This window comes from Heptranchias perlo, chromosome 22, assembly GCF_035084215.1.
Source record: "Heptranchias perlo isolate sHepPer1 chromosome 22, sHepPer1.hap1, whole genome shotgun sequence".
NCBI classification, from domain to species: Eukaryota; Metazoa; Chordata; class Chondrichthyes; order Hexanchiformes; family Hexanchidae; genus Heptranchias; species Heptranchias perlo.
The window spans coordinates 23186943-23214560 of NC_090346.1; the positions used below are offsets into that span (position 1 = coordinate 23186943).

At 43.3% G+C, this 27618-nt stretch overlaps 1 protein-coding gene across 3 annotated transcripts in view; it reads right to left on the reverse strand.

The window, feature by feature from the left end:
* LOC137340897 (glutamine-rich protein 2-like) overlaps positions 1–23527 on the reverse strand; it is a 91644-nt gene extending 68117 nt beyond the window's left edge. For all 3 annotated transcript variants that reach the window (XM_068003698.1, XM_068003699.1, XM_068003697.1), the window contains exons 1-5: positions 23459–23527; positions 23167–23241; positions 6146–6310; positions 4384–4502; positions 2566–2628 (exon numbers count right to left, since the gene is read on the reverse strand). In XM_068003698.1, the coding sequence (XP_067859799.1) occupies positions 2566–2628; positions 4384–4502; positions 6146–6310; positions 23167–23241; positions 23459–23518 (482 nt within the window). In that variant the 5' untranslated portion in view covers positions 23519–23527. The remainder of the gene's footprint in view (positions 1–2565; positions 2629–4383; positions 4503–6145; positions 6311–23166; positions 23242–23458) is intronic.
* Positions 23528–27618: the final 4091 nt, after the last annotated feature.

Below are 27618 nucleotides of genomic sequence, written 5' to 3' on the forward strand. Positions count from 1 at the left end.
AGTGAATGCAGGGAGAGCCCCTTTAAAATTTACACATAAAAATAGAGGGTTCCCCTGCGCCCTCAGGTCGACCAGTGTTAGATAATCAGTAGTCAGTAGTGCCAGCAGTAGTAGACAATCTACAGTAATCTTTCTCTAGAGAGAGTAAACTGTGTCTCTTTGTCTTCGTAGAAGTAGCAGTCTCTCTGTTAGTTCACTTAGATAGTCTTTGTTCTGTAAGAACCTTTATCTAGCACATGCAGAAAGGTACCTTTACAGTTGCAGCATATTAGAACAAGGAGTAATACATCTAGTTCTCTTGTGAGGCTGTACTAACCAGTTACAGGCAGAGAAAAGTGTCACTTACCGTGATCGAGATCAGAGAAAGGTGAGAGTGAAGCCAGCTCAGATATCTTCAATTGTGCATAAGGTGAGTTCAGTTGGAAACTAAGAACATAAGAAATAGGAGCAGGAGTAAGCCATATGGCCCCTCGAGCCTGCTCCGCCATTCAATAAGATCATGGCTGATCTTCGACCTCAACTCCACTTTCCTGCCCGATCCCCTTATCCCTTGATTCCCTTAGAGTCCAAAAATCTATCAATCTCAGTCTTGAATATACTCAACGACTGAGCATCCACAGCCCTCTGGGGTAGAAAATTCCAAAGATTCACAACCCTCTGAGTGAAGAAATTCCTCCTCATCTCAGTCGTAAATGGCCAACCCCTTATCCTGAGACTATGCCCCCTAGTTCAAGACTCTCCAACCAGGGGAAACATAGGACAACCCTTTCATCCCAGGAATCAATCTAATGAACCTTCGTTGCACTGTCTCTAAGGCAAGTATATCTTTCCTTAGGTAAGGAACTGACGATTCAAGTAGAATGAATTACCTTGCTGCCAAAAGGGGGTGTTTGTTGACTCAATGCTCCAGAAGCTAACACATGCATGCAAGGAAAGGAAAGCGATCGACTCAACCATAACGCTTGTAAAGTCACGATTGTGTAAGCTCTGAACGTTGTTAATCACACACGTAGTCTTGAGCTATTTCTGTACTGCTACTGGCTGTACTAAGCTGTTAATTTGTCAGCTATCTAAGGATGCACTCTTAAAGTAATCGCATCAATTTATAACCTCAGACTCTGGTCATTGCTATAGTTAATACTCATCATCTGTTAGCGTTACAGTGATACATTGATTTGTCCATATAACCTTTGCTACTCATTTTGTTAAGTAACTCTGTCCAATAATGATTTGCTGCTCGACTGCTAGATTCTTCTGATTGCATTTATACATGTCTACAAAGTGTTTGCATACCCAACTTTAACTTTAAGTTGTGACTTGTGACCAATAAATAATATTTAGTGCATGACTTGTGGTCTGGCTTCTTCCTTGATGATTAGCAAGAGTGAATTCACTCACTCAGCAGCTTGAGGGTAATCAAATTAAGGGTTAATGAATTAAATTCATTTTGATCCGAACTGGGTTAAAGATAAGACAGTTTGGTGAGACCAGACAGACATTATTCATCCCTAGGCCTACGCTGGGAGGTAAAACCCTAGACAAATTCCCTAGTAAGGAGTTAAAGGAGGAAATTAAGGCTTTGTCTGGTTCCATGGCATATATTTGATAGGATACTGAAACCCAGCTTTCTTACAACTTCCTTCAATAGCACTTGCCTGGAGAATCGACACCTTCCTAAGGATTGTTCTTCAGTCAGGTCTGGAAAACTCTTGTGGTGCAGATAAATATGTCTTTCCAAGTAAGGCCAAGTGTGTGCCCTCCTCATCCTTTGGTCTCTGAATTCTTGGGCAACCAAACTTGCCTCTTTCTCATCCTGTTTCTGTTTCTCCAAATATGCCAAGTATAGAGGTATTCTGAGTGGCACAGCCATTGTGTAGAAGGTGTACCCACTAATCCCCAAATCGCCTTAAGACTCCTGACCACAGTGACCCCTTGGCCAACAGCAGACCTCCAGGAGAAGTGCAGTTAAACACAGAAAAACTGAGAAATTTTACATCACACTTTCAGCCTGTCCCTTTAAATCACCAACCACTGCAGTGCAGCACAATATTCAACAGTGCCAGCTTTTTATGGGGGCAGCCTGACACTGACTCTGCAAACAGCGAAAGTAGAGAAAAGCTGGTTGCAGGCCCAGGTGATGTCATTTAACGTCAAGTTAAATATGATTTACATTGCGTCCCCTGTTTCTGGCGCTATGGAGACAAGTGCTATTAAAACTGAACAGGAAGTCTGTGCGCAGCGCAATTATAAAAGTTACAACATGAAAACAAGCCACGTCGGAGCAGGGACCCAGTGTAACAGGTCTTCATCCATTTTTCTTCTGCATTGTGCCTGTAATTTATGCACCCTTCTGGGGCAGGGAAGTGGAAAACTGCCCCTCTAGTTTCTCAGTGAAAATGCATCATACTTCATTTTCTTAGTATCATGCTAGGTGTATACAATTTATTTATACTGGAAAACTGCTTATTTATTTCAAACTTCTTTCCCTGCTCCCCAAATCAACTCCATTTTTAAAGAACAATATCAAGCAATTTCAAAGGTCCTTATTAAGATGTATTTACTTACGGTCCTGTCAACATCCTTGTAGATTTGGCACAAGAAATGCATTTAAATCGCTCAAGTAACTGTCTGAAAATGGATAATATAACAATTAAATAGGTTAACACTGCTAAATCTCATTAAGGTAGTCTTACTATCATTTTAACCATTTATCCTTGCTATTTTTAATACAAAGTTTCAGTTCATTTGGAACTTTGTTTAGGGGGGTGATTTGTTTTTATAAGATTTTATCTCAAACATTTTTTTCTAAATGATCAAATCCACATACATTCAAATATCCAGAATTACAATTGTGATTGCTTTCAGATATGCACTGCATGCAAATTAATTGTTAACTTCGTTATCAGTTTGTTTACGTTCCATCCCCCATACTTTACTACACACAACAGAATCAACTAACTAGTTATTGTTTCATGACTTCAGGTGCCTGTGTTGCTTATCAATCAAATGGCAGGAAAGTGAAAGAGGCTAAAACTAATCAACATGTGCTGCAATTTTCTCTCATCCAGTGAACCTCCACAAATCTGCTGCTGTCTATTCCTCAAAAACACTGTCACATAAATTCAAGCTCTTGTCACCAAGTTCTTGTAGCATGTCAACTTCCCATCATCTATCGGATATCATTATGCATACGTCACAAGATGGCTCCAAGGCTTTATTTGTGGCTCCTTCATTTTTAAAACCGTTCATTGCTCCTCCTGTGCATTTTTATCGTGAGACATTTGGCCAATCAATGGAACTCTGGACCCCAATGTCTAATTGTCATGGTGTTCAATAGTCTGGAGGACAGCAGGACAGGGGGTGTGAAGATGGATGAATCAATTTTGGGAATAAGGGAATATTTATATACAACTTTCCTGCAGAAGATGATATAGTGGGATATATTTCATAATAGGGAGATTGTGCAAGATGTGTGGGACTACTGAACTTGACAGGCCAAATAGCCTTTTCTCATGCCATACTTTTTAATGTTTTTAGCAGTTGAAGGGTCTCATTCAATAAAGCTAATCAAACATATGACAAACAAAATACAACATTTGCCTCCGCAGAACTAAAACCAATAATTACAAATGTAGGTGGTTCTCTGCTGCTTATGTACCCAGTTTTTTAAAAAATTCCATCTTCATCACAGGATGTGTGCTATGGAGCTCCTCTGGTAGCTTAGTGGGTAAAGTTACCATGAAGCTTGAGATTAAGCTGTTCAGACCAGGAGGTCCCAGGTACAGTCTTTGGACTATGCTGAGTTAGCTGAATGCAATTGGGATACTACAAATGGCTTTAGTGCCCCTCAGTTAGGGAGGTGAAAATCAGCCATGGACTTCCCTCCTGATTATTATCCTTGTGACCCTTGCTGGAAAGTACATGTGAGGACAGGATTGAGTTTGGGTACGGTGAATAGCCCGCTGGCACTCACCATCTACGCTCACACAGGAAAAACAGCTATTTTGCCGAGCTGTCATATACACGGAACGATACCACAGTGTCCAGGAGAGGAGGAAGGAATATTGGAAAAAGTTAATTATACACAATTAGATGATTATGGGAATTCTTTATATTTGCATCTTTGCACAGTTGAAAAAAATTCAAATTTCTGGCGGGGGGTGGGAGGGTTCTCAATTTCCTGCCGTAACCTCAGCAGATGATAGGTGAGAAACCCAGGGAAGTGGCATAAACAGTGTTTCTGCCCATCCTTGGCAGAAGTTACAGCAGGAGATCTGGGCAGCGCTGTGGAAATTCAACCCCCATGTCTCTTCAGATTACTTGTATCCCCTTAAAATTATTTTTTCAGTGATATTTTTCTAGCTTGCTAGAAAATTCACTCACTTCCTGAATCCAGCAGCAGAATCTGCCTCAATCCCAGGGCCATTTCTCAGCTGCTTTTTCAGCTGTTTCCACCTTTCCTCCAACTGTTTCTTTAATGGATCCAGCTCCATTCGATCCAGCTGCAATAAAATCAATTGGAATTTCACAGAACTAGAAATTAGTCAGATAACCCATTAAAAGTCTATCTAGACAACATTTCACATATGTTTTATTTAGCTTCATTACAATTTTATTTGCTTAAATTATGGATTAACACTGATTTTTTCTTATACCATTATCTTTTATACCTCTCTTCATTGACTACTTTTTGCTATCTATGTTTGCTTTTCTTTCTGTCCATTCTTCCCATTATTGTCTGTGCTTTAACACATGAAATGCTTGTTTACCTGTACCAAAATACAAATAAAAATGTAACTTTCTTTTTATGTTCTTTGACCTGTCCATTAAATGAAAGATCAAGGAGAGAACAGCATGACTAAGTTTTGAAGAAACTGAGAAAAGCAGAGTAAATTCTTTATTGAGCAGAATGGGCCTATACTTTCTGGAGTTTAGAAGAATGAGAGGTGATCTCATTGAAACATTTAAGATTCTAAGAGGGCTTGCTTGACAAGGTAGCTGCTGAGAGGATGTTTCTCCAGGCTGGAGAGTTTAGAACTAGGAGACATAGTCTCGGGATAAGGGGTCGGAGATTTAGGACTGAGATGAGGAGGAATTTCTTCACTCAGAGGGTTATGAATCTTTGGATTCTCTACCCCAGAAAGCTGTGGATGCTCAGTCATTGAGTATATTCAGGACTGAGATCGATAGATTTTTGGACTCTTAAGGGAATCAAGGGATGTAGGGATAGGATGGGAAAGTGGAGTTGCGGGCGAAGATCAGCCTTGATCTTAATGAATGGCGAAGCAGGCTCGAGTATGGCCTACTCCTGCTCCTATTTCTTATGTTTCTTATATTTTCAAAAAATTGCTGCAGTATTGGTAATAAACACATATACAAGAAAGGAAAAAAATGTAGATGGAAGTAGAATAATAAACAGTGTAAAATGATACAATTGAGGTAACTTGGAAAGAATGGAGAAGAAAACTTTGAAGGAAAAATACAATAACTAAAGGCAGAAATATGGGCTAAATGTGCAAGATTCTGATATTCTCTCTATTTTGCATTTGATTCCATCTGTCTCACACTCTTCCAGCTAGTTTGAGCTCACACAGCAACAAGCCTTACAACTTCTGACACGTAGAACTGCAAATAAATAGTATAAGTTGGCTTATGAGCCACGCAGAGTAAATTCTTACAGCATAACTACCGTTCGACGTTGCTTGCAGGTATTTGCCCATGTGGCTTTGAAAAATGGATTGTATATACCTGTAGCAAGTCTCCCAAATCACTATAAAGAAATATGTATTCAAAACTACTGCATGGAAATAGATAAAACACCAGTTTTCCATTTTACCACAAATCTCAATTATTAACTCAAAAAACTAAAACAGGTCAGGATGTTTCAAATTTACTGCAAACAGTAAATGTTAATCTATTTTCTATTTTCAGATGCCCTTTTACAGTGAATGTTGAGTATTGGCAGTTTAAATTGAATAAATGAAAATTTAGTATAGACATCATAGTTCATTACCTCTGCATCAGTACATATTTAGGCATTACAGACTTGATAATAATTACATTAACTCCTTTTAATAATGATGTCTGAAGCTTAGATGGATGATTTGAAATAAATAGACAAATATAAAATACTGGATCTTGTTACCTTGCAGTCCATGTCACAAAGCAGTTTCTCCAGCACCTTTTGCCAGTCCTTCTCTTGGGCACACACCTTATTTAATAGCTCCTGCATCATTGCGTTCAATTGCTGTGCTGTTGCATCGAGCAGTGTTCTACTCACTTTATTTTCTAATGCTTTCTTGTCAGCTTTCTGGAATGAAAAATAAGAAAGAAATATAACTTAAAAGAAATATTCTGTCTTAAGGATAAATGCTGCCCTTCTGAATTAATCAATCTGGCAGGTGTCGTATAGCAAAGTATTAATAGGCGGGACAATTAACTGAAGTAGAAGTTTTAGTCTGGCACCTTGCATTTTACAGGTATGCATAACCTACCAATACTGTACTAAGAAGTGTTGTAGCATTCTGCAGTAGAAGGTTTAATATAGCTTCCAATATTTTTCTCTTAAAAGAAAGGATTAAGACTGTTAACTGAGGAGGAATGTTGATATTATTAAATATGACTTCAAACTGAGAGATTATTGCCAAAATGCAATTTCCTCCCATTCATTTATATATGATAAATAGAAATAAAAGATTAACATGTTTCTAAAACTTACAATTATCCCCCATTTGTAGCCATCCATTCCATGTAAGAATGACCAACTTGTCAGCTATCAGTTCATGATAAGGTCAGTTATTCCTGATACAGAGACTACTTGCATTATTGTATAGTATTAGTTTCATGAGCTTATGAGCCTATGATGACTCATGTACACAAATTAATTACGTGACAGCCACAACGTCAATGATCTCATTTTGTGGCATCAGGGGTTTGCTGAGGGATGCTGGGTATCTGGGGTGAAAGGACTGCTGGCAGGGGTCTTCAGGTTCTGAAGGTACACACCCGAAATATTAACCTGTCTTTTTACAGAATCTGACAGACCCTCTTTGTATTTCCAGCATTTAGCTTTTAAAGTAGGTAAAGTAGCGTACATTTATTTAAAAATATGAAAACAAGTTTTCTTTTTCTGGCCAATTTTTTTCCTTTTTCTCCCCTACTGAAGGTGTTGACTCCTTGCTGGACTTTGGTTTCACAGGTATTGGTATTATGACGTCTCCCCAAGTAACTATTATTCATGTATGAGCCTGGAGAGTGTGAGCAAGCTATTCAACTGTGGTGGGGGAGGGGGGGGAGGAGTCACAGCCAAGCCCAAACCTTTCCTCCTCTAAGTCCACATGTACACACTTCCATCAGGGATCATTAAGATAATGATCAGAGGCGTCAAAGCCAATTGTAGTGCCACTGACACTGCCTGGTTGAAGGCAGCTAACTCAACCCAGATTGGGGGATGAAACCTGGTACCTTCCTGTTCTGTGAAGCACAGCTACTCACTGTATAAATTTGCCAAGATATCAGGGGAACCCAATAAAAGTTTTAAAGTGAAAAAATTATTTTTGAATGATTAAGTCTTCCCTGTCCACATTCCAGTATAACCCGACTGTTCTTAATCCTCTTAAATTAAAACAAAGCTTTTAGAATTTAACATCATATTTTATAAACTCATCCTGATTCACTTTACAAAAAAAGTTTTAAAAAGACAGTATTGTGAAGTGTCCTACATTTGCATCTTGGTTTCTCTGATTTCATTTGTCACTATTGGTTTAATATTAGGTTCAATTTTTTAAAAACTGAAAATGCTTTATATTGCACAAGTATATCATCTGCTACAACATGGACTTGTCCAAACAGCCAATATTTTGTGCCAGTTGAATTTTTTTGAGTAAGTTTTCCTGGCTGTTCAAGACCAAGGACAGCCATAAAACTCCCTGACAACTTAACTTTAAGGTGAAATATAACTGCAAAATTTTAGAAAATTACTCAATGTGCTTTCTTTCTTTTAACATCAATTCCTAATGCTTTAGGATATTTAACAAGAGAAGATTTTATTTAACTAGTGAATGACAATCTAACTGTTATAAATACTAGGTAATACATAAAGATTCTAATTGCATGTTTTTCTCAGAGCAGAATCTGTTCTAATTTGTATGATTTTGATCCATCCCTCAAAAATCATTATGAAAGATGCAAAATTTTTCAGAAATAAATTTCACTGCATCCATAGACGATAGCAATTGTAACACAACCACTAGAAAGAGCAAACAGGAGAAAGGCAACATTTCATTTACACAAAAATTAAACAAATTTCACTCCCAAAATGTTACTGAATCTGATACAAGGCTCTAATTAATTCATTCCTGAGCAGTTTATGACTGTAGATTGCTGATAAAAACCAAGGAGTTTGTTGGAAATCTCAGCATCTATGGCCAAGACCGTCCCCTTTAAGGAAGTTTGAAATCGAGAATTGCCACTAAAATATCTGGCAAGTCCATGTGGTATGAACAGTGAGCTAAAATGTTTAGTGGCTGTCCCAAAGACCATCCTCGCATGAGCTAACACATTGGAGGACTGCTACTATTGAAGTAATTGAAAACATAAAATTTGTCCCTGAAAGGCTAATACCACAACACAGAACAAGCTCCAAGTTTCTTTTTGCTGCTGGGTGTGGGGTAAGGAGGCAGTGATGAGTGGTAGAGGTGGTGACAATGTCGCTAATGGCAATGACTTCAATATTTGTCCCTGTGAAAAATATTCCAAGCTATCAGCTGGTTCCATGGCAAAATTATCTTGTCATTATTTGTATTTGCTGAATCCTGACAAGAAAGAGAGAGAACGTGAAAATGATTTAACCAAGAGATCACTGGACTCTTCCTCAATTACGAGTAGGGTTGCCAATCCTCCCGGATTGCCCAGGAGTCTCCCGGCTGTCCCATTCCATCCGGAAGATCCTCCTGCTTTAAATTTTTCTCACAACAGCCCCCCCGACCCCTCCACACTCTAACATCACCAGCCCACCTCGCCGTTATGGACTGGTGTGCCGGGAACAAACGGGAGGAGGCTCAGGAGTTGAGAATCACGGTGGGGGGGACCTTGGGAATCGTGGGGGCTTGAGAATCGGTGGGGGGTGGGGGGGGGGGGGGGGGAGTTGAGAATCGCAGGGGGTTGAGAATTGTGGGCAGGGGATGGGGAGAGAGGGAAACTGGGCGATGGGGGTCGGAAATGGGGGAAGAGAAGGAGAAAGGAATGGGAAGCGAGGGAGATGGGAACAGCGGATGAGTAGAGAGGGAGACGGGAAGATGGGATTAGTAGAGAGGGAGATGGGACAGGGAGCTCAGGTGGGGAGAGGGAGACTGGGGAATAGGTGATGGGGAAAGAGGCTGAGGAATGGGGATCGGGGGATGGAGAGAGAGGGAGATGGGAATAGGGGATGGGGAAGAAGAAAATTGGGGAACAGGTATGGGGAGAGAGGGAGATGGGAATGGGGGTCGGGGGTTGAAGGAGAGAGGGAGACTGGGGAATGGTTGTCAAGATATTTCAGGGTCATCCATCTTTTCCTTCCATTTATGTGTTTTTGGCCAGGAACAACATGATGAGTGGGAGCGGCATCAAGAGAGAAATGGCCAGTAAAGCGATGAGTGAAACCTGGGGACTTTACTGAGGGTAAATAGTGAAAGATTGTTCCCACTGGTGGACAAATAGGGATCAAGGGGATTGAGACCAAGGATTCTCATTGGAAGAAACAAAAAAGAAAGGAGGAAGGTTCTTGAGCTGAGAGCTATAAGACCATGGGATTCTTCACCACAAGTGGCTACTGAGGTAGATTCTAAAACATCACTTAAAAGAGAATGAGATAAATATTTGAAAAGGAGGAACAGAAAAGGATCTGGGGGGAATGGGGTTAAAGGAGAGAGCATCAGCACTGTCACAGGCACCAGGCTCCTCCTAACTGTTTTGCAATTACTATGAAAAGTTTCCTTTATTAAGTCCAAGTCCAGGGAGTGGTTTAGAAATATTGGTGCTGAGCTGAGTTTAGGAGAATGTACCTTGTGGGAAGTGCCTCAAACACCAAACCCACTGCCCTTTGTGCAATCTCTCGGTTTGGTTTAGATCAGTCTGTGCCAGCCGATTTTGATGTGTGAAGTCCAAGTATAGATCGGCTCTGACTGAGGCTGCCAGTACAGAGATGTCAGCTTCACAAATAACAGGAGTTCAAACCAGAGTCCAAGGAAATAGGTAGGGAGATCGGGCCTGTTAAAAGTGACATTAACTGGGGGGCCTGACTGCACCTTATGCAGTACAAGTGGATACTGGCACTAGTTACAGCGTGAATATCAGCGTGTTATAGGATTACTACAGGTTACAGGCAGGCAATTAGGTCATTACACCTATTACTACCAGTTACATATAGACTATCAGTGAGTTAATGTATGGCTATGAGGGGAATCTGAGTGTAATTAGTATTACTATTAGTTATCAGTAGAATTTCAGTAAGTTACCATTAGTTACTGGTGGAATCAAAGTTCCTCTCACCTTTGAGGGACGATGCAAACATTGTGGTTAAGGAGGAGGAGTGTGAAGTATTTGAAGGGATAAAAATAATGAGAGAGAAAGTATTAAGGGGATTAGCATCTTTGAAAGTAGATACGGGGAGCGGGCAGGAAATTGGACATGAATTTAGATTTGAGGTTAGGATCAGATCAGCCATGATCTTATTGAATGGCGGAGCAGGCTCGAGGGGCCGATTGGCCTACTCCTGCTCCTATTTCTTATGTTCTTATGTTCTTATAAATCACCAGTGCCGGATGAAATGTATCCCAGGCTGTTAAAAACAGCAAGGGAGGAAATAGCGGAGGTTCTAACCATCATTTTCCAATCCTCACTGTATACAGGCGTGATGCCGGAGGATTGGAGGACTGCAAACATTGTACCATTGTTTAAAAAGGAAGCGAGGGATAGAACGAGTAATTACAAGCCAGTCAGTCTAACCTCGGTGGTGGGCAAATTATTGGAACCAATTCTGAGGGACAGGATAAACCGTCACTTAGAAAGGCACAGAATAATCAAGGACAGTCAGTGTGGATTTGTTAAGGGAAGGTCGTGTCTGAATAACTTGATTGAATTTTTTGAGGAGGTAACAAGGAGGGTCGATGAGGGTATTACATTTGATGTAGTCTACATGGATTTTAGCAAGGCTTTTGACAAGGTCCCACATGGCAGACTGGTCAAAAAATTACAAGCCCATGGGATCCAAGGAAAGTGGCAAGTTGGATCCAAAATTGGCTCAGTGGCAGGAAGCAATGGGTAATGGTCAATGGATGTTTTTGTGACTGGAAGGCTGTTTCCAGTGGGGTTCCACAAGGCTCAGTACCAGGTCCCTTGCTTTTTACGATATATATTAATGATTTGGACTTAAATGTAGGGGCATGATTAAGAAGTTTGCAGGTGATACAAAAATTGGCCGTGTGGTTGATAGTGAGGAGGAAAGCTGTAGACTGCAGAAAGGTATCAATGGACTGGTCAGGTGGGCAGAAAAGTGGCAAATGGAATTCAACCGGAGAAGTGTGAGGTAATGCATTTGGGGAGGGTAAACAAGGCAAGGGAGGATACACAATAAAAGGGAGGATACTGAAAGGTGTAGAGGAAGTGAGGGATCTTAGAGTGCATGTCCACAGATCCCTGAAGGTGGCAGGACAGGTAGATAAGGTGGTTTAGAAGCCATATGGAATACTTTCCTTTATTAGCCAAGGCATAGAATATAAGAGCAGGGTGGTTATACTCGAACTGTATGAAACACTGGTTAGGCCATGGCTTGAGTACCGTGTACAGTTCTGGTCACCATATTACAGGAAAGATAGAATTGGACTAGAGAGGGTGCAGACGAGATTTACGAGGATGTTGCCAGGACTGGAGAATTTTAGCTTTGAGGAAAGATTGGATAGGCTGGGGTTGTTCTCTTTGGAACAGAGGAGGCTGAGGGGTGATTTAATTGAAGTGTACAAAGTTATGAGGGGCCTAGATAGACTGGATAGGAAGGACCTATTTCCCTTAGCAGACAGGTCAATAACGGGGGGCCGTAGATTTAAAGTCATTGGTAGAAAGATTAGAGGGGAGCTGAGGAAAACATTTTTCACCCAGAGAGTGGTAGGGGTCTGGAACTCACTGCCTGAAAGGGTGGTAGAGGCAGAAACTCTCAACTCATTTAAAAAGTACCTGGATGTGCACCTGAAGTGCCGTGACCTACAAGGTTACGGACCAGTGCTGGAAAGTGGGATTAGGCTGGGTGGCTCATTTTTGGCCGGCGTGGACACGATGGGCCAAATGGCCTCCTTCTGTGCCGTAAATTTTCTATGATTCTATGGTTTCCCTTCTTCCCCACCCTCGGTTTCCCTTCTTCGCCTGCTCATGGTGGCCTCCAGGCTCTTGGAATCTCTTGCACAACAGCTGCTGGGGTGAAACCACGAGCAAAAATACTCAACTACAGGGCACCCAACCTTTATAAAGTAAATTAAACTACATTTGTAGATGTCATGTGGTCAGAACGTCATGTGATCAAACCTCCAGGAATGTCTTCAAGCAGAGTTGGCAACCCTAATTATGAGTAAAGGAAGGTGAAATATGATGAGTCAAAGAAATAAGACAAATGAACTTGATGGACTTTGAGAATCTATTAACTTGCAGAGGAGATACAGAGGAAAATTGAAGATGAAACCTCAATGCTGACTTTGGTGTGGGAGAAGCTGCTGGGGCAATTTGTTTTCTCAATGGAGCTACTACAAATTGTATTGTATTAGAAATTTTTATATCTCAATCTCATCAGTTTTCTAGCTGAAAATTGCAGACTTAGAGAAGAACAGAATGCACAGATAGCTAATTAATCATAGAAATCTTGTAACAGCAGTTGAAAACAGCATCACCATATGAACAATGCTTCATCTGCTAAGCTCAATTGCTGGTTAGATATCATTTTTACAAAACAAAGGAAAGGACATAATATACACAAGCAGCACAGATTGAAAGCCAGAATGTGTGTTTTTGGACAACTTGACTTGAGGAAAAATCAACATTACAATTGCGCAAAATAGGTTTCAATGATAAATCTCCAGCACTGCCAAGGACCAGGTTACAGATCATCATTTCTAGCATTTGTCGAAAAGGATTTATGCCAGTTTTACTAATTCATAATTATTCAGGTATGAGAAGTAGATGGTACCATGTTTTAGAACAATGCAAGGGTAAATTTCTGAGTTCCCACTCCTGGCACAGCTTCTCATGACAGGAATGTATATCAATAATTTGGGTGCGACACTCAATGGGCTCAATTTTAACACTGAAAAACGGGTGGGTTGGGGGTAGCATTGAAAAATGCCACCATTTCAGACCGACCCCCGATCCGCCCATTTCCGGTTTTCACCAGGGCGGGAAGATAGACAGGCGACCAACCCACTTCCAGGAGGCGGCTCGAGCCTTAAAGCCTTTCAAGAGGGCTTCGGGCCTCCATTTTTCTGGACTTCCCGATTTTAACCCCGGAGGGCCGGGATTCCCGGGCCTTCTGTTTTATGCCTCGTGAAAGGAGGTGAGAAGGCCCGAGACTAATAGGTAGGTGCCTAGACAGGCACAGCTTGTGGGCCCAGAGAAGCAGGAGTGCTTCCCCCAGGCCCAACAAGCCTACCTGCACCGACCCCCCCAACGATCACAGACACTCAACCCCCGATCGCAGACCCCCCCCACACCTGATCGCGGACTCCCCCTCCCGATCGCGGACTCCCCCTCCCGATCGCGGACCCCCGACCCGCGATCTCCGAACCCAATCCTTCCCCCCCGACCCCAATCCACCCCAACTCCGATCCTCACCCCAAGCCCCGATCCTCTCCCCCACTCCGATCCTCCGACCACAGATCCTCCCTTAGAAAAGTATGGGCTAATAAATGAAAGTCAGCACGGATTTGTTAAAAGAAAATCATGTTTGACTAACTTGATTGAGTTCTTTGATGAAGTAACGGAGAAGGTTGATGAGGGTAGTGCAGTTGATGTTGTGTGTATGGACTTTCAAACGGCATTTCATAAAGTACCACATAATAGACTTGTTAGCAAAATTAAAGCCCATGGAGTTAAAGGGACAGTGGCATTGCCAATACAAAACTGGCTGGGTGACAGAAAGCAGAGAGTAGTGGTGAACGGTTGTTTTTCAGACTGGAGAAACGTGTGCAGTGGTGTCCCCCAGGTGTTGGGACTACTGCTCTTTTTGATATATATTAATGACCTGGACTTGGATATTTAGGGTATAATTTCAAAGTTTGTAGATGACACAAAACTAGGAAATGTAATAAACAATTTGGAGGATAGTAACAGACTTCAGGAGGACATAGACAGACGAGTGAGATGGGCAGACACACGGCAGATGAAATTTAACGCATTTTGGTAGGAAGAATAAGGAGAGTCAATATAAACTAAATGGTATAATTTTAAAGGGGGTGCAGGAATAGAGAAAGGGAGGAATGCACATATACAAATCTTTGAACATGGCAGGACAAGTTGAGAAGGCTGATAAAAAAGCATATGGGATCCTGGGCTTTATTAATAGAGGCATAGGGTACAAAAGCAAGGAATTTATGCTAAACCTTTATAAAACACTGGGAAGTCCTCAGCTGGAGTATTGTGTTCAATTCTGGGCACTACACTTTAGGAAAGATGTCAAGGCCTTAGAGAGGGTGCAGAAGAGATTTACTAGAATGGTACCACGGATGAGGGACATCAGTTATGTGGAGAGACTGGAGAAGCTGGATTGGTTCTCCTTAGAACAGAGAAGGTTAAGGGAAATTTTGATGCAGGTGTTCAAAATCATGAACGGTTTTGGCAGAGTAAATAAGGAGAAACTGTTTCCAGTGGCTGAAGGGCCAGAAACCAGATGACACAGATTTAAGGTGATCGGCAAAAGAACCAGAGGCAACATGAAGAAACATTTTTTTATGCAGCAAGATGTTATGATCTGTAATGCATTGCCTGAAAAGGTGGTGGAAGCAGATTCAATAGTAACTTTCAAAAGGGAGTTGTATAAATACTTGAAGGGAAAAAAACTATCGGGTACGGTAGCATAGTGGTCATGTTACTGGACGAGTAATCCAGAGGCCTGAACTAATAATCCAGAGACATGAGACCAAATTCTGCCACTGGGGAATTTAAATTCAGTTAATTGAATAAAAATCTGGAATAAAAATGTTAGTATCAGAATGGTGACCATGAAACTACTGGATTGTCGTAAAAACCCATCTGGTTCACTAATGTCCTTTAGGGAAGGAAACCTGCTGCCCTTACCCGGTCTGGCCTACACGTGACTCCAGACCCACAGCAATGTCGTTGATTCTAAACTGCCCTCTGAAATGGCCTAGCAAGCCACTCAATTGTACAATCCCATTCCAAAAAGACAAAATAACAATAAAACCGGACGGACCACCCTGCACCGGACACGACAAAGGCAAACCAAGCCCAGTCAACCCTGCAAAGTCCTCCTCACTAACATCTGAGGACTTGTGCTAAACTTGGGAGAGCTGTCCCACAGACTAGTCAAGCAACAGCCTGACATAGCCATACTCACAGAATCATACATTTCAGCCAAAGTCTCAGACTCCTCCGTCACCATCCCTGGGTATGTCCTGTCCCATTGGCAGGACAGGCCCACCAGAGGTGGCGGTACATTGGTATACAGTCAGGAGGGAGTGGCGCTGGGAGTCCTCAACATTAACTCTGAACCCCATGAAGTCTCGTGGCATCAGGTGAAACATGGGCAAGGAAACCTCCTGCTGATTACCACCTACCGCCCTCCCTCAGCTGATGAATCAGTACTCCTCCATGTTGAGCACCACTTGGAGGAAGCACTGAGGGTAGCAAGGGCACAGAATGTACTCTGGGAGGGGGACTTCAATGTCCATCACCAAGAGTGGCTCGGTAGCACCATTACTGGCCGAGTACTGAAGGACATAGCTGCCAGATGGGCCTGCGGCAGGTGGTGAGAGAACCAACACGAGGGAAAAACCTACTTGACCTCGTCCTCACCAAACTACCTGTCACAGATGCATCTGTCCATGACTGTATTAGTAGGAGTGACCACCGCACAGTTCTTGTGGAGACGAAGTCCCGTCTTCAAACTGAGGACACTGTCCATCGTGTTGTGTGGCACTACCTCCGTGCTAAATGGGATAGATTCAGAACACATCTAACAGCTCAAAAGTGGGCATCCATGAGACCCTGTGCGCCATCAGCTGCAGCAGAATTGTATTCCAGCACAATCTGTAACCTCATGGCCCGGCATATTCCTCACTCTACCATTACCAACAAGCCAGGAGATCAACCCTGGTTCAATGAGGAGTGTAGAAGAGCATGCCAGGAGCAGCACCAGGTGTACCTAAAAATGAGGTAATCACCTGGTGAAGCTACAACACAGGACTACATGGCATGCTAAACAGCGGAAGCAACATGCTATAGACAGAGCGAAGTGATTCCACAATCAACGGATCAGATCAAAGCTCTGCAGTCCTGCCACATCCAGTCGTGAATGGTGGTGGACAATTAAACAACTAACGGGAGGAGGAGGCTCCATGAACATCCCTATCTTCAATGATGGCAGAGCCCAACACGTGAGTTCAAAAGAAAAGGCTGAAGTGTTGGCAACCATCTTCAGCCAGAAGTGCCAAGTGGATGATCCATCTCGGCTTCCTCTCGAGATCCCCACCATCACAGAAGCCAGTCTTCAGCCAATTTGATTCACTCCACGTGATATCAAGAAATGGCTGAGTGCACGGGATACAGCAAAGGCTTTGGGCCCCAACAACATCCCAGCTGTAGTGCTGAAGGCTTGTGCTCCAGAACTAGCCGTGCCTCTAGCCAAGCTGTTCCAGCATAGCCACAACATTGGCATCTACCCAACAATGTGGAAAATTGCCCAGGTATGTGCTGTCCACAAAAAAGAGCAGGACAAATCCAATCCAGCCAATTACTGCCCCATCAGTCTACTCTCAATCATAGGCAAAGTGATGGAAGGTGTCGTCGACAGTGCTATCAAGCAGCACTTATTCACCAATAACCTGCTCACCGATGCTCAGTTTTGGTTCCGCCAGAACCACTCGGCTCCAGACCTCATTCCAGCCTTGGTCCAAACATGGACAAAAGAGCTGAATTCCAGAGGTGAGGTGAGAGTGACTGCCCTTGACATCAAGGCAACATTTCACCGAGTGTGGCATCAAGGAGTCCTAGTAAAATTGAAGTCAATGGGAATCAGGGGGAAAATTCTCCAGTGGCTGGAGTCATACCTAGCACAAAGGAAGATGGTAGTGGGTTTAAAATCCTGAAACTCCCTACCTAGCAGCACTATGGGAGCACCTTCACCACACGGACCGCAGCGGTTCAAGAAGGCGGCTTGCCACCACCTTCTCAAGGGCAATTGGGGATGGCCAATCATCTCAGCCACAGGACATTGCTGCAGGAGTTCCTCAGGGCAGTGTCCTAGGCCCAACCACCTTCAGCTGTTTCATCAATGACCTTCCCTCCATCATAAGATCGGAAGTGGGGATGTTCGCTGATGATTGTACAGTGTTCAGTTCCATTTGCAACCCCTCAGATAATGAAGCAGTCTGTGCTCGGATGCAGCAAGACCTGGACAACAACCAGGCTTAGGCTGATAAATGGCAAGTAACATTTGCACTAGTCAAGTGCCAGGCAATGACCATCTCAACAAGACAGAGTCTAACCACCTCCCTTTGACATTCAATGGCATTACCATCGCCGAATTCCCCCACCATCAACATCCTGGGGGTCACCATTGACCAGAAACTTAACTGGACCAGCCACATAAATACTGTGGCTACAACAGCAGGTCAGAGGCTGGGTATTCTGTGGCGAGTGACTCACCTCCTGACTCGCCAGAGCCTTTCCACCATCTACAAGGCACAAGTCAGGAGTGTGATGGAATACTCTCCACTTGCCTGGATAAGTGCCGCTCCAACAACAATCAAGAAGCTCGACACCATCCAGGACAAAGCAGCCCGCTTGATTGGCACCCCATCTGCCATGGTTTCTTCGATAGCACCTCACAAACCAGCAACCTCTACCGCCTAGAAGGACAAGGGCAGCAGGCACATGGGAACAACACCACCTGCACGTTCTCCTCCAAGTAACACACCATCCCGACTTGGAAATATATCATCATTCCTTCATCGTCGCTGGGTTAAAATCCTGAAACTCCCTACCTAACAGCCCTGTGGGAGAACCTTAACCACATGGACTGCAGCGGTTCAAGAAGGCGGCTCACCACCACCTTCTCAAGGGCAATTAGGGATGGGCAATAAATGCTGGCCTTGCCAGGATTGCCCACAACCCATAATTGAATTTAAAAAAACTTACAGGGCTATGAGGAAAAAGCAGGGTAATGGGACTAATTGGATAGCTCTTTCAAAGAGCTGGCACAGGCACGATGGACCGAACGGCCTCCTCCTGTGCTGTACCGACTATGATACTATGATGTCATAATTTAATCTCTGGGCCCGGGTTTAAATCCAGTTTGGAAGGATAAAATGAACATGTACTCTTCGCTTTCTGCAGGTTCCTAAATGAAACAACTTCGGCAATCTGCAAGTTGGCATGGGTCCACAATATGGCACAAAGCATCTCACAATATAGCACTAAGTGGAAATAAATTGACTGTGTCTAGTGCTACATCTGAGCTAGGAACACCTGATGATGAGGCACGCTCAGTAAGGAACAGCACTTGCATAGGATGCTGGTTGGGACACTGTGGGCCCTAAGACCTCGATTTTCTGCCAGTTAACTTAAATGAAAGGAAAATCAGGGGCAGCCCGCCGATGATTTCCCAATCAGCACTCCCAGTGAACAGCAATCCTTGCCGGGATTCCCTTGATCAGGCAATCAGTCCATGTGCTTTATTGTCCAGTACTGATAAACACTGCAACTTGATGAGTACAAAAATCCACCTTCCCATGCAATCAAAATATGTAAATATTTTGTCCAACTTGAATTCTGTGAAAATAGAGCCAATGCTGCACATTAATATGCCTTAACTTCCAGAAAGTGCGGCGTACAATGGTGATTTCATAGAATCATACAGCACAGAACCATATCCCTTAATACCTTTGGCAACCAAAGGTATTAAGGGATATGGGCCAAAGGCAGGTATATGGAGTTAGATCACTGATCAACCATGATCTTATCAAATGGCGGAGTAGGCACGAGGGGCTGCATGGCCTACTCCTGTTCCTATGTTCCTAGAAGGAGGCCATTCAGCCCATCGTGCCTGTGCCAGCTCTTTGACAGAGCTATCCGATTAGTTCCACTCCCCTGCTCTTTCTCCATAGCCCTGCAAATTTTTCCCCTTCAAGTATTTATCCAATTCCCTTTTGAAAATTATTTCTAAAGTGTGTTGCCCAGAATTGGACACAATGGCCCCGGTATTAATGGGGAGATGGGGAGGGTGCAGGGGAGGTTGAAAACGGGCAAGGCCGGGGAAATGGAGGACCTGCAGGTCCTCATTAATATCTTGTAGCTCCACCTCCTGCCTGGCAGCCGACCAAATGGACAGCCTGGCCAGCGGGCAGCTGCAAACACTAGCGGCTGGAGGCCGCAGCCAGGGACCCTTGTGGACGGACCGGCAATCGGGAGGGGGAAGAGAGGTCGGCAAAAGCGAGGGGGGGGGTGAGGGGAGGCAATTGGGGGGGGTGAGGGGAGGCAATCGGGAGGAGGGGCTGGGGGAGGCAATCGGGAGGAGGAGGAAGGCAATCGTGAGGAGGGGGGGAAGCTCCGGTCAGCAACCAGGAGGAGGGGAGTGGGGGAGTGGGCAATCAGGGGGTGGGGGGGGGGGGCGGGGGAAGTTCAGCAATTGGGAGGGTTGGGGGGGGGGGGGAAGGTCGGCACTGGTAAGGAAGCTCCAGTCAGCAATTGGGAGGGGGAGGGAGGCCTGCGTTCGAGAGCACGGTGGCAGGGGGCGGGGGGTGGAGGTTAGAGATTAGGGCTGGGTGAGGCCGAAGGCTCTAGCTGAGGCCTAACCAGTGATTTATAAAGGTTCAGCAAAACTTCTTTGCTTCTGTCTCTATGGGGGGAATTCTAACTCCCCCATGATGGGTGGGAGAGGGTTGGGGGGTGGGGGGGATTAAATAGGTAAAAATGTGAAACCCAACCTGAACCCTCTGCGAACGCGCCTACTTCTGGTTTAACCGTGGCGGGTTTGGGGGCGTCCGTGTGACGTGTTCTGGAGAGGCGGGTCAGACATTATAATGTTTAAATGAGTCTCCGTTCCTCAGATTTTGGGAGCTATTTGAATTTAACAGCTGAGGGCCGGGTTTCCCAGGGCTCGAGAAAGGCCCAGGAGTGCTTCCCATCGGTCCCTCAAACAAACCTTCTGCCATGATCTCTCCCTCCCCACAATCAGCCGAACTCCTCCCCCGTGATCTCTACCCTCCCTGCGATCTCTACCCCCCCCCCGCGATCTCTACCCCCCCCCACGATCTCTACCCCCCCCGCGATCTCTACCCCCCCCGCGATCTCTACCCCCCCGCGATCTCTACCCCCCCCCGCGATCTCTACCCCCCCCGCGATCTCTACCCCCCCCCCCCCCCGCGATCTCTACCCCCGTTGATTTCTCCCCACCCACGATCTCTCCCTCCCTCCTTGTTGCCACGCTCCGAGCACACCCCCCCCCCCCCTTACCCTGCCGCCACCAACCTCTGATCTTCTCCAATTGTTGTCGAACGTCCTCAGCCATCCCCAGCTGCTGACTTCTACAGTAAGCTTTCCTGCCTAGCAGCTGGGTGGGAAACAAAGTAAACAAATGCGGCAGGTCCTCCGCTTTCAGGGTATCTTCGGGTTTCCTGGCCACAGCCATGCGCCCCCTACTCCCTCCCTGTAAATATCAGGATTCCTCATGCCTTATCAACTTGCCCTGCCACTTTCAAAGATTTCTGTACATAAACCCCCAGGTCTCTCTGTTCCTGCAACTCCTTTAAAGTTGTACCATTTAGTTTATATTGCCTCTCCTCATCCTTCTTTCCAAATAGCATCACTTCACACTTCTCTGCTTTAAATTTCATCTGCCATGTGTCTGCTCAGTTCACCTGTCTGCCTATGTCCTCCTTAGGTCTGTTACTATCCTCCTCACTGTTTACTACTTTTCCGAGTTTCGTGCCATCTGCAAACTTTGAAATTATGCCCAAAATACCGAAGTCCAGGTCATTAATATAAATCAAAAAGATCAGTGGTCCTAATACCGACCCCTGGGGGACACCACTGTATACTTCCCTCCAGTCTGAAAAAGAACCATTCACCACTACTCTCTGCTTTCTGTCCTTTAATCAATTTCGTATCCATGCTGCCACTGCCTCTTTATTGTCTCTAAAAGTTTCCCCACCACTGACGTGAGGCTGACTGGCCTGTAGTTACCGGATTTGTCCATCTCTCTGTTTTTGAACAGGGGTGTAAAATTTGCAACCCTCCAGTCCTCTGGCACCATCCCCATACTCAATCAGGATTGGAAAATTGTGGCCGTTATCTCCTCCCTTACATCCCTCAGCAACCTCGGATGCATTCCATCTGAACTGGGTGACTAATTTGAGCTCTGCCAACCTTTTAAGTACCTCCTCTTTATCTATTTTTATCCTATCCAATTTCTCTACTACCTTCTCCTTTACTGTGACATTGGCAGCATCCTTTTCTTTTGTGAAGACAAATGCAAAGTGCTAATTTAGTACCTCAGCCATGCCCTCTGCCTCCACAAGAAGATCTCCTTTTTAGTACTTAATCGGCCACACCCTTCCTTTGACTACTTTTTTACTATTTATATGTTTATAAAACACTTTAGTGTTCTCTTTTATGTTACCCACTAATTTTTTCTCATACACTCTTTTTGTCCCTCTTATTTTCTTTTTGACTTCTCTGCACTTTCTGTATTCTGCTTAATTCCCTACTGTATTATGAATCTGACATTTATCATAAGCCTCCTTTTTCTGTTTCATTTTAGTTTCTATATCTTTCGTCCTCCAGGGAGCGCAGCTTTGGTTGCCCTTCCTTTCCCCTTCATAGGTATGTGTCTACTCTGTCCCTGAACAATGTTCTCTTTAAATGTGTCCCATTACTCATTTACTGTTTTACCTGCTAATCTTTGTTTCCAATCCACCTGGGCCAGATCCTTTTTCAGCTCACTGAAATCAGCTCTTCCAGTTGAGTATCTTCACTTTTCCATGACTACTCTAAACCTAATGATATTGTGATAACTGTTTCCCAAATGCTCTCCCACTGAAACTTGCTCCACCTGCCACACTTCATTCACCAGAACTAGATCCAACACTGTGCTTCTTTCCTCGTTCGGCTGGAAACATACTGATCAAGAAAGTTGTCCTGTACACATTTCAGCAATTCCTCCCCCTCCTTGCCCTTTACAATGTTTTTTTTCCCCAGTCTATATTAGGATAATTGAAGTCCCCCATTATCACTACTCTTTGTTTTTACATCTTTCTGCAATTTGCTTGCAGATTTGTTCCTCCATCATCTTCCCACTATTTGATTGTCTATAGTATACACCCAGCAGCATAACAACTATTCTGCTCCTTAACTCTAGCCAAATAGATTGTGTCTTTGAATCCTCAAGCACATCATCCCTTACCAGGGTGGTAATAGCATCTTTGATCAACACTGCCACCCCCATTCCTTTTATTCCTTCCCTGTTCCCCTTGAATACATTGTAGCCAGGAATGTAAAGTTCCCATTCCTGCCCTTGTTTGAGCCAGGTCTCTGTTATTGCTGCTATAACATAACCCCATGCGCCTGCAGCTCACCAACCTTATTTATCACGCTCCGTGCATTTACGCACATGCACTCCAACCCCGCCTTAGGCTGCTTTGCATTTCTCCCGTCTGATCCCTCCTCTTTAATCTAATACTCTTTACTCTAATACACTTTATTCTTTCCTAGCACTAAAAAAAATCCCAATTAGCCGACTGTGCTGTGAGAAATTTCCTCTCTTAAGTGTTGCAAAGTAAACAGTGTTTAGTTCAGTGTATTGATAAAGCAAAGAAAGCACAGGTACTGTTTTGTGTACTATATATGGTACGCACTGCTTCATTAGTGTAATTATATCACTCCAAATCTTCTTTGGTTAAAAAAGACTCTTACCCCATTGATCTCCATTTCTAAAAATTCTTTGTCAACCTTCTTTTCCTCAAGTTGATCAAGCTTTTCTTGGATCCCCTACACAAACATATTTGCAAATAACAATATATAATGAATGTAGGATTAAAAATAATTTTAAAAATCATTCTAATGTTTTCCTTGAAAAGAAAATTAAAAAATAAATGATGGAGGTTGCATTTTTAAAAAGTGAAAACCTAAGGCCGACTAAAACGGTTACACTCTTTCAGCAAAATTCAAACTTTTCTTTACCAGACACAAAGGTTAAGTGTATCACCTGGAGTTCATCATGGTCAGCCTGCAATATCGCAAGGCGACCCTCAAAATCTTCTTCCATTTCTTCCAATTTCCTCTTCAGGTTTGCTATCAATTCTCTATCCTAACAAGACAGAAATGCAAAGTGCAGCAGTTAGAAAGTGTAATCAATATTAAGCTACCGGCACGCCCACTTTATGATGTCTACATCACTAATTCATTTCTGTGAAAAATTATAGTTAGCAGGTGCAAAACAACAACCACCATGTGCATTGCTAACAAATTCAAACTTACTGAACCACGTTAATAGTCTTCCAAGAAATGTATACCCATCAAATCAACATAATTTCTTGCCAGCAACAAGTTCAGCATGTCCTTTCACTCACAAGAAAGACCAAATGCCACAGCATATTGTTCACTAAACTGTGTGAGTCATCATGAAGAGTGAGCTATCTTTTACATCCAAGTTTTTGTTTCAAAAATAACTACACACAAGCCTGGATTTTCCAGCTCCAGTGCCTGTTCTACCAGCAGGGGTGAAAACGCCCTTCGCCAAAGTTGAATTTCACCCCCCCACCCCTATATTTTGCTGCACAGAAACAGACCATGTGGCCCATGAAGTGTGTGCTGGTATTTTTCTTCACATCAGCCATATACTCGAATCCCACTATCCTGCACGGTTCCCATACCCTTTGATGTATATGCTCTTTTTGCACACATTGTTGTGGCAGAATAAAGGGAGTTTTGGCACCAATCTAATTTGTGCCGATCTGAATATGCTTGATGTTAACACAGGGTGCCCCATATGAGAAAGTATTCCAGTTCCCAGCATTAACATCCCTCAGCTTTGATAACCATAAAAATTCATAAAAGAAAAACTAAAAGGATAAAACGTCCTTATTTCAATTTACCACATACAATGTCTTCCTTAATGACGAATTATTTTTTGACAGGGGATTATCAAAACTGAAAAATATAACAAATACTGCACTATAATATGAGTCTCACGAAGCAAATAGGTTTACTTCGCCAACTTCCTCATTAAGATCTCCTCCCTTAGTAACTGCAACAGGCGACTCTTCATCCTCAGTGATTTCACCCTACAACCAACCAAGCTCCCCTAGTCCCCTCCCCTTCAACTTCTCTGCCCTCTTATTCTCACTCAATCTCACGTTTCATTTAAATTCTCCCACCTGTACTAACAGTCACTCCCTTGACCTTGCCATCTCTCGTGGCCTCTCCAGTTCCCAGGTTTCGATCACCAACAAAGTCATCTCTTGCCACTTCTTCTTCTCCATTACCACCACGTCTATCTGTCTTGCCCTAATCCCAACACCTTCACCAACCCCCTCAGGAAAAAGCTCTCCCCAATGCCCTCTCTAATTTTCTTTCAAACTCCTAACTCCCTCTCTTCTGGTCCTCCACCCATTACAACAGCTCTGCCATGGCTGATCTCTCAAGTGCTCTGTCACTTCTATCTTCAACGCAATCATTCCCACCAAATCACTTACCATCTCTCATCCTTGCTGTTTCCCCTGTAAAGTCCCCATCATTGCTCCCTTAAGTCTGAGGGACACAAACTTGATCATGACTGATCTAGTCATTCATTATCAGATCTAGCTTGATCATGTTAAGCACTACAATGTCTTCCTCTCCTGAGCTAAACGTTCATATTACACCAGGATACTCCTGGAGGTCAAGGACAACCTACAGTTCCCTTTTCATCTATTGTGAACCACGTCCTCAAACCCTTTTTCTCCACCCCCTTCCACCCTCAACTTCTAATACCAAATGCAATTGAATCATCCAGGATTGAGACCATCTGTCATTATCTCCCCTCCTCTCCCCATTGCTCCTAACTTCCTCCCAGTCTCCCACCCACCTATATGCATTCTCCGACGTCCAACGCATTGAATTTAAAATCTTTGTTTTCAAATGTCTTCAAATCACTTCAAGGTCTTGCTTCACCCTATCTCTGCAACCTCTTCCAACTTTACATATGATTCCGCATCCTTCAGACCTCTGGCTCTGACCTTTTATGCGTTCCCCTCTCCCTTCACCCCAACAACAATGGCAGAGCCTTCAGCCGCCTGGATCCTACTCGCTGGAACTTCCTCTCTAAACTTCTCCACTTTTCTCTCCACCTTTAAAAACCTTCTCAAAACTCATTTTCGACCAAGCTTTCAGTCACTTCTTCTAACTCTCGCATCATGGCTCATTATCAGTGCTCTATTCCTTTTATCTATTTTTTTCCTTTTTCCCTCCATAAAGCACCTTGGGATGTTTTCTACATTAAAGGCATTATATAAATGTAAGTTGTTGCTGTTGTTTCCTTTAATCAAGACATAGCGATTTTGTTCAAGAGGAACTGATTATGCTAAAACGATCAGATTGTTAAGTCAAATCTGGAGCCAAGACTCATTGCAACTATACAAAAATGAGCAAGTCAAGCAGTTTCATAATTCACAGATTCATATTCATTGTTTCTACCAAGTGACCAAACACCCATACTGTTAAGAGTTCAAGTACATGTATCAAGTAGATGGGTATAGAAGTTCTTTCTACCATTCCTTGATTATCAATAGCTGGATGACAAACTCAAACTTTTTAATGCATATATGCATTGTTTTATTCTACATATACACATTTAATTCATTTTCACGTCCTTTATATTTAGTGTATTATATACCCAACCAGCAACCATTTATCGCTGATCCTTCCTTTGTTCAATTCCCTTCCTCAGCCCATGCTCATTGAAATCATCAGGCTGTCTCTATCCTCTGACACTGTCCCTATCTCCTTCAAAACTGCCACCTAAACCCTAATCATCTCAAAGCTCAATTTGTTGAATGCTTTCCAGCTCATTCAGAATGCTGTGTCCTCGCCAATACAAAGATCTGCATTTTTATCATCCACCATTCTTGCCAAGCTCAAATGGCAGAAAGCTGCCTTAAGATCCTGTGCTCACTTTCAAGTCCCATCATGGCCATGACCCACCTAACCTCACAATCTCCTCCAGTTGTACACCCCTGTATGTACCTTCCACTCCTCCAACACCAGTCTACTCCTTATTCCCTTCTTGAGCCACACTACCATTGGCATCTGCTCTTTCAACAATTACACCACTGCTCTCCAAAACTGCCTGCCTAAATCCTCCACCTTTCCAGCTCCCTCCCTTCTTTCAAAAGCTTTCTAAAAATCCTTCTCTTCGACCCAGCTTTTATCTCCCTGCATAACTTCTTGTTTTCCCTTTTTCTCTCATGTTCAACAACCACATATTTCCTCTGCTCTGTAAAGTGCTTTGAGGCATCTTTCTGTATCTCAAGAGTCCTACAGATAGTAAGCTGATAAAAAACCCTACCCTTCAAATAACTGAGCATAGTCAATATTTGGAATAGGTCTTTATTTGCCACTTAGAACTTATCTTTGGTCCTTCCAAATTTTATTGAAAACTCCCCATGCTCTAATCAGAAAACTGCCATTTGTCCTTTAGCAATTCCAGCCCTTGCAAAAAATGTATTTCCAGAGCTGTACATCTGAAGCTCTGACTATCAATTTTACAGTTTAATCTTTTGGGTGCAGAGCTAGCAGAGCACCATTGTAGGCTATAATGGCTGAGTTTCAAAATGCAGTTATAGCACAGCGCTCAGTGAAAGAATGCAACATCAGTAAATTGGCCAAATAATTTTCACTGATTTTATATCATGCGTGGCATAAAGAATTGTATATATAAAATTTCTGTTGTAACCTGAGAAGTTTCATTCTGGATGATTTGTAATCCATTGTCTATTAAATCCAATCTCATCAACAGGTCTTCAGGAAGGCCTTTCTTATCTATAAAGAAACAAATATAATTCAATCACATTCTATTGTAGTGACAAAAGCTATATTACTGCACTCTGTAACAAACTTGGATTACTGGTTATTATCAACTCTTCACAAGATTCAGTAATAGTGTAACAGACATTTTCTTTGTTTAGTAGTAAACCTAAATCTCCCTTTCTGGCATTCAGTCTGGCCTCTCATCAATCTGTTTTCATTCATCTAGTGACCCTACTACATCAGCGACTGACTATATTGCACACCAGGCTGGATTTTCCTCTGATTGGTGGGTTAGCAGTAAGGCGGGACTATCGCACGCTCACATGATTCCACCACTAACCTGCCAGGTTTTCTTCCTGG